The 10961-nt window shown below is 44.7% G+C and overlaps 3 protein-coding genes across 4 annotated transcripts in view; all 3 read right to left on the reverse strand.

The window, feature by feature from the left end:
• Window positions 1–6: 6 nt before the first annotated feature.
• Window positions 7–3079, reverse strand: LOC116395096 (dysbindin-A-like). Of its 2 annotated transcripts, none has more exons than XM_031868662.1 (4): window positions 2500–3079; window positions 1419–1472; window positions 798–848; window positions 7–492 (listed from the first exon to the last, which is right to left on the reverse strand). In XM_031868662.1, exons 1-4 carry the CDS (start codon window positions 2712–2714, stop codon window positions 402–404), a joined length of 411 nt encoding a protein of 136 aa, XP_031724522.1. In that variant the 5' UTR covers window positions 2715–3079; the 3' UTR covers window positions 7–401. The 2 variants fall into 2 exon arrangements, with proteins under 2 accessions (XP_031724522.1, XP_031724523.1); XM_031868663.1 differs by lacking the exon at window positions 2500–3079 and adding an exon at window positions 2302–2486.
• A 101-nt stretch (window positions 3080–3180) lies between these two features.
• On the reverse strand, window positions 3181–10232 carry LOC116395094 (uncharacterized). Its single transcript, XM_031868660.1, has 5 exons — window positions 10074–10232; window positions 8930–9102; window positions 8470–8619; window positions 7235–7476; window positions 3181–6020 (listed from the first exon to the last, which is right to left on the reverse strand). Exons 3-5 carry the CDS (start codon window positions 8594–8596, stop codon window positions 4839–4841), a joined length of 1551 nt encoding a protein of 516 aa, XP_031724520.1. The 5' UTR covers window positions 8597–8619; window positions 8930–9102; window positions 10074–10232; the 3' UTR covers window positions 3181–4838.
• The window catches only part of LOC116395095 (uncharacterized), a 5523-nt gene continuing 3573 nt past the window's right edge, over window positions 9012–10961 (reverse strand). The window contains exon 3 of the mRNA XM_031868661.1: window positions 9012–10221. Within this exon, the coding sequence (XP_031724521.1) occupies window positions 10016–10221 (206 nt within the window). The 3' untranslated portion in view covers window positions 9012–10015. The remainder of the gene's footprint in view (window positions 10222–10961) is intronic.

Here is a 10961-nt window from a genome sequence, read left to right on the forward strand (position 1 = left end):
ACACACACACACACACACACACACACACACAGGACAGAACACAACAGCTCCTGTCACTGCTTCAAAGTAATCAAAGCTTTCAACCAGCCAATTTCTTATCACTTTGTTGTGAAGCAGCTACAGTTTTCAAACAAAATGTCCGTAGATTGACCCATAAATGAATCCTTTCAGCTCTAGCTTACTGTGTTAAAAACTTGTGCGGAGTAGCGTTTCTCTAAAATATTAAGATATTTGAGTATAAAACCAGGTTTCTATGGAGAGCCAACACTGGTGTCTGACAGTATTCTGTGAACCTGCTGCCATGTGTACATGCGTTTGTTTTTATCTGATACTCCAGCTCCATTAACACACCACCGTCACCAGAAGACGCTTCCTTATACATTGTGATTCATGAATGGTGTTTAAAGAAGTGAACAGTGTGCTGGTCCTACCTCTGCAGTCTGAGCACAGTCTTTGGTTCTTTTATGGAGCAGAAACCAGCTCTCCTCATACCTGAAGAAACACATCGCATACACATAAACACACCCTCCATATACATCAACGCTTCTGGAAATTGACTGTGTGTGTGTCTGTTCTTGTACTTGTTACATAGAGAGGACCGTAACAAGTTTTTATCGACAGAGTGAGGACATTTTTACCGGTTTGAGAATTCAGACTTGGTTTTAAGGTTTGGGTTATAACTAGGTTTAGGTTAGGGTTAAACATTTAGTTGTGATGGTTAAGGTAAGGGGCTAAGGAATGCATTATGTCAGTGTCCTCACAAAGACAGAAGAACAGTGATGTGTGCGTGTGTGTACCTGCTGAGGAGGTCCAGTCCAGCACTGAAATGAGGAAGGCTTTCTTCAAACCTGAACAACAGAGAATCACACAATGTTGACTAATGATTGAATAATGTGAGCATTCATACAATTCAGAGATTGGAGAATAAACAAAGTCAGGGTTTCCCCATGAGAATCTTTCATAGGTGAAGTCACTGACAGTTAACATATTGAGCAGGTCAGTGTAAATGCAGCCCACCCCACACACAAACGGGTTGAGACCTGGTTCTATTTTGACAGGCTACTACGTTACAAGGACTATCTCACATTCACACACATTATGTTTTCTGTAGAGCTTCATATTGGTTCACATTTTTAATAATTTCCAGGCCTACACTCTCCTACAGGATTAAACCTCTGCAAACAATGACCCGGCCACACCTATAATAAGTCAGAACCCCCCAAAAAACATATGATTACAAGAATAATAATACCACCTGCCTCCAGAAATGATACGAGTGCGACTGAAAGCTGAATTGTCAGTTTTGCTCTAAAGGTTGGCAGAGCAGTTTCGAAGAATGTTTGACCTCGATAGTAAGACCTTTAAATCACAGTTAACACACACACACACACGCGCACACACGCAGGTTCTCTGCTCACCGGGGCTTCCTCCTGATTTTGGTGTCTCTGGATTTGTCTCCAAGGGTCTTGAAGCTGGACGGAGGAACGTTAGAGAGACACATAGAAAAGTTCAACGAGGATGTAGAGCAATGTTGCCTTTGCACACCAAGTTAAAAACATAGTATATAGCAATATGGGCTACATTTGTACTTTTACCAAACGTGTTTCACAGTATGTGATGCTCATTCAACTTTGTCCACACAGACGGGACCAAGCTAGCATGCAAGGTACTGGACTAACCAGTAACTGGGGTTCAGTGTGTTGCTCAAGTACACTTGCTATACAGTATAGACAATGAGGTAGCCAGTGACACCAGGAGCAGCTGAGGTTAAATGTGTCGACAAGTCAACACAGATAAAAAGGATACAGGGCAGCTTTTGAAAAGGACACTTTCTAGGAGCTCCATTTCAGTGTGTTGTAAAAAATGTGCTTTTAGAATTCACATCGTTGAAATTTGGATAGTTGTAATTCCATTGGCCAATTAGTTATTGATATTAATTCGTCATATGGATGTGGTGTACGTCTTCACCGTCCTGGGTAGAAAATAAAAGTCGTCACATGATGGTCAGCTGAGAGCAATATCCAGGAACAGCTAGGACCGAGCTAGCTAGGACGATAACAAACTCAACGGAGTTACGCTGCAAATTACATTCTCAGTAAATGTAACTAACTAGCAGCACACTAACGTTACAACGTTAGCCAACATAGGTGCTAATCACATCTCAATTGTGTCATCATTAAGTTTACATGTTGTGCTCTGCGACGAGGGCTACCACACACATCTCGTATATCGTACAGGCTAATGAGTTGGAGGTTATCACAGCTAGCTAAAGAGGTTAACGTTGTCAGAATGCAGACCAACCCCGTTGTGAAATCTTGCTGGACCATGTGAAGTCTTTCTCTGAAGTTTTCAAACATGATGCCTCTCAGTTCCGGTTTCTTTAACATCTAAAAACAGTAACGTGAGCTTTGGCCTTAACTGTCTGTCAACACTACTGGTGCACTGGCCAGCTAACGTCAGTTGTAAGCTACTTGCTCTGGTAGATAATGCTGGTCTTACGTCCTGAACTCGGTCTCCCAGGCAGCACCTCCTTTCCTCCGAGTCTTTCGAGCCTGGTGACTCCCACAGTTGATATCTGACAGCTTGTGCAATATGTTGTAATGTAGACGATATGTGGTGGAGTTATGTCTGCTGTAGAAAATAAATAAATATATATTTACGAAGACAGAAAGGCTGCCTGAGTGGAAAAGCTGCCTGAAAGGCTTAACTCCCATGAAAAAACATGGGAACCCATCTTTGTTCTAGCTGCGCAACAGCGCCCCCTTCTGCCTCCGTCAGTGCCTCACAGTCCTGTGTCAGGGTGCAGACAGAATGGATGTCCTCTTTCGGTTTTTTCTTCTTCCCTTTTCTGAAAAAAAAATAAGTCCCAGAGCTGCCCATCTGGTACAATGGGCCACTGTTGTCCCTCGTAAATCTGGTCAGAAAACCATAATTTTATGAGGAAAAAAAACAAAATGCTTGTCCAGCTTGTCCTTGGTTTCTTTGTTCCCCGTGGAGGCATGCGAGAAAAACAAATAGTTCTTTATGAACTCAAGGTAACACTGGGCGAGAAATGAATAAACAAAGGGCCATGTTGTGGGAGAAGTATTCCTTTAAGGGTTAAGGTTAACATTGTCAGGATGGTATGTTCTTGTTGCAATGTGCGGCTTCAGTTTAAATGAGTTAAATGCACCCGGCAGATAAATATGCAAAGTAATTTTATTGCAAATTCTCATTCAAAAGATTCACATTTATACAGATTTTTTCTTTTTACAGTTGCCTTAGCACAAATATTTATCCTTTCATGTGTTCATATTCCATTGGGGATTAAAGAGTTTACTCATTTTACCAAAAAAAAAAAAAACATAACTTACACATGAAACATGAAATGACACACAAGTTGTATAAACTTTTTGTTTTGTTTAAATCCTACACACATTGGCTGCACTGATAAAAAAATGTGCATTACTGACCAATGTGTATTGACTTATTTTATTATATTTAATACAGCCATAACATTTTACCACTCTTCTATTTAACCTCCCCTAAATCAGTTTATGAACAAACTAATAGCACCTGACGTAGTCCTAAAAGCCTTCTGACATTTCAGTAGAATCAGTGATATCCAGTGTGGGCACACATCTCCTCCTATTTCTACAAGTCTATATTTTTGCTATTTCAGAGCCACAAACCTCAGTCAGATAAAGGATCAATGAGTCAGGCGGACTAGACTAGACTAACATATTCTTCCCCTGTACTCTCTGTAACGAGGGGAGGGAGAGGGGGGATGGCAGGTAAACGAGGGGGGATGGCACCCCCCCTCATATCGCCTTACTACCCCTAGTGAAGCATAGACAAAAACGTGTTAATGGTACGTACAGTACGGGCATCACAGGCTTCAGTGGAAGGGGAAAATAAAAGATATAAATCGGTAAATAAAAAAACGTTTGTTCTTCGCATGTTACTTAACAAATAAACGGCACAAAAAAATGCAAAATACACACCTGCGAATATTATATGTCTAGGACTTTTATTGTGAAAGGTAAGAGTGGAAGGAGTGGATCTGGTCTGGCTGCCTTAGTCAGGGCACAAAGGAGGAATGTAGTTTGCCGTCTTGGTTTTCATGACTAAAACAACAGTTTGAAATGATATATTGACGTGTGAATTAATCGGACAGTATAAACGATTTAAACCTGTTCCATTGTTCGTATGAGCAAGTACTGTTTTAGGAGAGACTTGAATAAATGTGAACTTATCCTTATATTCTGGTGAGAAACCCATCCCGAACAGATTATTCCTGTTTAAATAAAAAGGCAGGACTGTATTGTGACCAGACTACCAAAGACCTGCCAAAAAGCCCCAGAGCGTTGGCACGTAGCAGTGTGCACCACAGCTTTCTCTACGTAAGCTACTGAAAACTGCACAGCAGACCGACTCGAGTTAAACTATGTGCTTTGATTAAAAAAACACAACTAAAAAAAAACACACACAGTACCTTTTCCATGTGAATTATACAAAAATATCAAGCTATTACTTCAGATACAGCAGGGAAGTATCTGAAAACTGTGACTTTTCACCATAAAGTCCATTAAGCAACGGTATCTTCCATTACAATGCGTCTTCAAACGATATATTTCACCCCTATGGAATTAAAACAATCACACAATCATTGACAAATGTAGAGAACAGTACATAGTCACTGCGTCACTATCCGACCAGTCAACAGCCATCATCAGGCCGTGCTTAAGATCAACAGTATTCAATGCTTTTTTTTTTTGAAATACCTTGCCAATGGCCTCCGACATCAATTCTCAATTCAGTGAACTCGTGAACGTTTTCAGGCGTAGCTCAGGTGCTTGTTAGCGCTTCAGAAGGGTTCTGGGGCTGGTCCTGGTCTTAATGGCTGAGGTAGTAGACTTGGTCTGGGTTAGGCCCTTTGCGGAGGCCTTGGAAGTGCTGGAACAGCTACTGACAGGAGCACTGTCCTCTGTCGGTTCCCCCGTGGTCCCCTCGGAAGTGTCTTTTGCAGCACCTTTGGAATTATGGATAGAGTAACCGCTGGCTGGAGAAGTACACTTGGTAACGTTCTTGTTAATACCCTCAGGAGTGTGCTTGGCAGAATAACTGTCTGGTGGGTCAGTGCGTACGTGTGTGGCTGTCACTGAGTTGAGAGCAGCTTTAGTTACAGTAGTTCTAGCAGCAGCAGCTCTGGCAACAGGCCTAGGATCAGCAGTCCTGGTAGTTGTCGTAGGGGTTGTGGATGAAGTGCGTGGATTTCTCTGGAGCCTTTTTTCTCTCGCATGTCTGCACGCGTCCTCCCTGACGGGGCTGAGGTCACAGTTCGTGGTGACGTTGGCGAGGTTGACCCTTTCTTGAGAGGGCTCCAGAGCAGAGACGCTGGTCAAACTCAACTCTCCAACGTTTACCTCGGCCTGTCGGTCTTCACCAACGCAACTGCCCCTCTCCGGTCTCATCTCTCCAACACGGCCACATGCGTCTCCTTTTGGTTCGTCGTCGTGGCTACCGTTGATTTCAGCAATGTGACTCACATCTTTATCACAGTTGTCCTCCCTCTGCTGGATCTCACTCTCCGATGTGACATCGCCATCATTGCATTGCACTGTCCTGCACTTCTTTGACGAAGGAAGCCCGTTCAGTCGGGGGGGGCTGGTGTCCGGTGGGAGGCCTCTCCGTCTCCTGGACGACCTCAGGACACCAGGGTTCTCACCTAGCGTCCTGATGACTGGGCCGTTAGTCAAAGGCGGAGTCCTGCCTGAATGTCTTCCTGAGTTCTGGAGACCGCCGAAGGTCTTGGGGTTGCGATAGTAGTCGGAGGCCGTTGGGTGGTGGAGGGGAAGGTGCTGATTGCGAGGCAGCTGGTGTTTGCTGTTGGTTTCCTGGACCCTCGGTTTACAGGTATTGTTAGGCCTTGTGCAGGGTCTTGGGGAGCGTCTGCTGGCCATTCCCGTGCTCGGCTTTAACGTAGGAACTGACCGGAGGCAGGAGGTTCTTTGTTCAGAGAGTCCAGTCGCCATTGCAACCTGCAACGGAAAGAGGTCATGATAGCATGATGCAGCCATGAGTCCCAAAACAAGGAAATAAGTTAGCATTTTTTATTTACGGTTCCCTTGTGTTTTTGGTTGGATGCCTGAAATAAGGTCTGCTGTTAGTTAACACAAGCTGAAGAGAGTATAACATTTTGTTGCATCAGGCACAATGAGGTCAACGATCCAGCCACCAGTGATTTCAATGAATTTTCACAGCCTCTCTTTGATTCCAGGGCATTGAACATATTGAACCACCAAGAGGGGTTGATATGGAAAAAAAGATATGACAAAGGGAGCTTTTTTGAATTGACACTTGAGATACATTTCAGCCGATGGGCCTCAACCAGGGTTTTGAAGTGTTTTGCTGTAATCCAAGATATTTAATGGAGAATTTGGGATCTATGGTTTATGAGGGCCCCTGCCCGGTACTCCTCCATAGCCCCTCGTTCTATTCTTGCTTTGAGAGGTTTCAGGTTTTTCTTATAGATCTGGGGATCTTTGATGAATAATCACGGTGTGCACAGGTTTTCTGCATACAGTGATTTGAATGTGATTCGTTTGTTTCTTCAGCTGCCATTCCAGTTGAACCATGTATGCTCAGATGAAGGTCCTTTAGACCGAAAGCACTCTGCATAGATCTAAGTGTGTACGGATATCTATTCTATTAGTTTCAACTTTTTGATCCTTCCAGCCCCTTAGGTAAGATCAAGCCAGGTGGAGCCAAGTTTTGTTGACATAAAATACGACAGTAAATTCCCCTCTGAAGCTTTTACGCATCTTAAAAAAAAGTGGATGCCAACAAGGGGCTAAATGAGACGACTTAAAGTCATCAAGCCAAACACCAGTCCTCCTTCAGCTTAGTGGTGGTGGTAATGTGGACTCATGTGACCGTGGTATAGTTCGTTTAAAGCCCAACGTGTGTGTGTGTGTGTGTGACGACATGGAGAGGAGACTGTTTGTTCTAAACAAAAATGGCGGCCCCTAAGGAGGTTAGCATAGCTGCTACAATAGCATCAGTTATATCAGAACTGGAGAATATTACATAATTGAAAGAAGAGCAGAGACCGACACTGAAGGCTTTTATCGATGTAAGAAATGTTTTTCGCTCTTCGACTAACTGGCGTTGATAGAAGTTTAAGAGTCAGAATGCTGATGATACAAACAAGACACCTTTCAGACATACAAGGGTGAAGAAAGGATGATCAGACCTTGTTTGTCCTCCTGACCTGGAGGGAGAGCTGGCGAGGTCTCAGGAGGTGTCTCTCAGCTCCCTCTCTCCTGTCCTCCTCCACCCCCTCCACCCCCTCCCTCCTCCTCCTCCTCTGCTGCTGCTCCTCCTCTCTCCTCTCCCTCTCCCTCCTTCTCTGTGCCCGGGCGGTTAAAGGGCAGAAGGTGCTGACCACTGCAGAGCCTCCAGGCCTCCCTCTCAGAGACTTAAAGTCTCGCTGCGCTGTTGGACAACAAGACAGAGACACAAGCCAGAAAAATATATATTTATCTAAGCAAAGAGCAAGACGTAAGTAAAGCATTTTGTTGGATGAATTAACCTTTTTATAGTGAAAGTTGCCTCAATCATTAGAGTATTTAAAAGATATACCACGCTCACAAAGACTGACGAGACTGGATCTAAAGTTACGAGGAACTTTCATTTTGTGTTCGTTTTGGCGGTCCCTGTGGAAAAAAGCGATACTGTTTCCATGAGCACCAGAGTCCCTTTAGAAAACCTCTTATTTTACTACAGCAGGGGTCTGATAGGCTGCCCCTTGCAGTCCTGGTTCTGATTCTCCTGTGCCTCCCTTCCCTCCAGCAGGCCCAGCAATACGGCCTGGTTCTCTAGCAGTGGTGTCGGTGTCGGCTCCCATCGGGGACCGGTGGTGCAGCGAGGCAAAGCTCTGCTCCTGGACGAGGAGGAGCAGCGGCTGCTGGCCGGCGTGGAGCTCTTCTCCTATCGCTGGAGCTTCCGACTGCAGGACAAAGGCGTCAGTGACCTGGATCTAGGTTGATGATGGAGGCCCCGCTGGAGTCTGAGCTGAAGGAGTTTCAGGTGAACTTGTATCTGAAGCTGACCAGGTGGCACCGGTGATAAGCATTAAGAAGAACTATATAGAAATAGCCAATCATCTCGCTGATGGTCTTGTTTAATTATGTAGGTCATAAAGAGGCGACATTATTAAATTTAAACTGTTTCATCACCAGTAACTGGTAGCTGGGTGGGTGCCAATTCGCTTCCAGGGAAAACAGCTGCCCAGGCACTATATACTGTAGTAGCTGCCCACTGCTCCTAATACTAGGATGGGTGAAATGCAGAGGCTTAATTTCACTGTGTGCTGTGTACAATACGATGTGTGACAATAAAAGTTTACATTTTTAGGTAAAAAAATCCACCCTGAACCCAATGTGACTCCTCACAGGCCGACACACAGACAGGTCAGAGGACGAGTACCTGTGCTTCTACTGAATAATCTCATGGTCTTCCCCTCAGCTGCAGTCCTGTGATTGGTGGAGCGACAGGAGGTAAGATGCTGAGCGCCAGATGGCTTCTTCGCTCGTCCGCTCGCTAAGAAAGCCATGTTGCTAGGCAACGCTGCTGAACCTGAAGTGAAAGAGGAAATGCCTTTGTTGATTTCGGAGGAGATACAGTATGGCAAACACAAAGAACTGTGGGATTCCCATGCAGCTCGTATTTTTTTTCCTTATTCAAAGCACATTAACTGAAGCTGATCTTCAAACATGGAGAAAGGATCTCTGACGATCCAGAGATACGAGATGAATTTAAACACAGCGGTGCATCGGCCTTTCTTCATCAATTGATCAGTTCTTGTCCACACAGTAACGGTTACATGATGAAGTGGAGCCGAGCTCCTAGCACTGACTCAGTTCAGACCACTCCCCGTGCGGCTCACCTCTCAGACAGAGGAAAGACAAGAAGTCCTCGGTCTTGGGCCGGCGTCGGGTCAGACAGGTGACCACGGCCAGGTTGTGGGCGTGGTTGCTTCGTGGCGGTGTCGTCGAACCTGCTGGTCCCGGAGAGCTGGGAGGGGACTGGGCGAACTTCCTCTGTGCTTGCAGCCGTGGTCTGCGCACACATACATGTTCACATGGTCAGGGGCCAGTTATCAGGTACACATATCTGAAACTAATACAGTCCTGCAATAAATCCTTCATGAAGGTTCTAATGCATATTTGTAAGAAGAGAATTAAACAAAGAGAAGTTACACATGCAGGTGTATCTATTATTTTGTCCACCCCATTTATATCAATGACGCGAGGCTAAATAACAGCAAGACCTCTCTGTATACTTCAGTAACTATGCCGAGTAACTATTTTTGCAACTTTTATTTGAGGGGTGTACATTTAAAAGAGGGATCTAAATCAAATCTTTTCCATTTGATTGGACCACTAGAAAGTGAGCGGGCTTAGAGCTTAGTACGATACAGCACTACATATGACTGGTGGCTCCACGCACATCCCTCCCTCAACAGTTGGTAGATCAGGAGGAGGATGGAGAGATGAAAGGGAAACTTTGCTGATTTTCAACCCGGCTTAGTGTCACCACAGCGCAGGCGGTACATGCAGATGAAACAGTAACAGGAGCTACAGATGCTCTCTGTAATGGCGTTATTTAATACAGATCAGATTTTAAAAGGGACAGTGCGTAGGATTTGATGGCATCCAGCGGGGTGGTTCCAGATTGCAACCGACTGAATAACCCTCTGCCCTCTCTTCCCTTTCCAAGACTGAGGTAAGTTGTAGAAACGTGGCGGTGCAACATGGCGGACTCCATGAAGGGGACCCGCTCTCTATGTATATGAAGGGCTCATTCTAAGCTAACAAACATAACAACGATTCTTAGTGTCAGGTTATTATACAATAATGAAAACATAGTTATATATATTATATTCAATGTCAGCGGATAGACCCCCCCTGAAGTGCTACACACTGGCCCTTTGAGGGTGAGTACTATGGGGGGGCAGCACAGTACACCTTTTCTATAACTGTTTATAGGTAAACAGGCATGGACATGCAAACAGGCATGCAGAAACCCACACTGGAGCAGCTGACCTCTTGCTGGCAGGGTCGTCCTTGTGGCGGAGGATGCCAGCAGTGCGCCGCTGGTTAGGGCGTGTCTGTAAGGACCAGCTCCAGCTGGCAGACAGGACGGACTGACACCGGCTGATGCCATTAACCAGGGAGTCTTCAGAGAACAGTTAGAACTTTAGTTACTTCCATGAAGCCGTTTCACTACTTTGAGAAATGATCAACAATATCATGTCAATCAAAGCACCGCGAACAAAACTAAAACCAAACAGTAAATGACGTACTAGAAATAGTTTGTAATGCAAACAACGTTGAAACGCTTTGTGTCAGGTGGGACATGAATAGTGAGCTGCTGGTCACAGCTAAAACAAGAAACCAATGTTAAAGCTTTCTTACATGGATAAAAGTGCAGGAGGATAACTAGTTTAGGTTAGCTGTTAGCAGTGGTATCCAGCTAAGTCCTGCCTGGCTAAATAACAGAGCTAACAGCTAACGTATGGAGGTTAGATTATGATGCGTTCAAGCTCTACTCAGTCAAAATAAGTGTAGTGCAAAACTTTAATTATAACATGTTGTGTTGAGATGTAATCTTGTAAAATGCATTTTTTTGGCAAGAAACGTGAGACAGATCATCGGGGATTAATAATTAATTAGCATAAAACAACATGCAAACGGTAATGAAGGAGTGTATGTTGCCGTGTTGAATTGGGTATCGACAGTCGTGGAATTTCCCTGGTATTGGTATCGACCACTAAATTCCTGGTGTTATGACATTATATCCAACAACCAGAGTCAGTTGGAGGTCCCTGAAGCAAAATGTTGGGGGGGGGGGGGGGGGGGGGGGGAGGTAAAGTCGACGACTGTCGGGGCCCAATTCAACACGGAAACATAAGGAAC

The sequence above is a fragment of the Anarrhichthys ocellatus genome, unplaced genomic scaffold (assembly GCF_004355925.1).
Source record: "Anarrhichthys ocellatus isolate YVR2014 unplaced genomic scaffold, GSC_Weel_1.0 scaffold43, whole genome shotgun sequence".
Lineage (NCBI taxonomy): Eukaryota > Metazoa > Chordata > Actinopteri > Perciformes > Anarhichadidae > Anarrhichthys > Anarrhichthys ocellatus.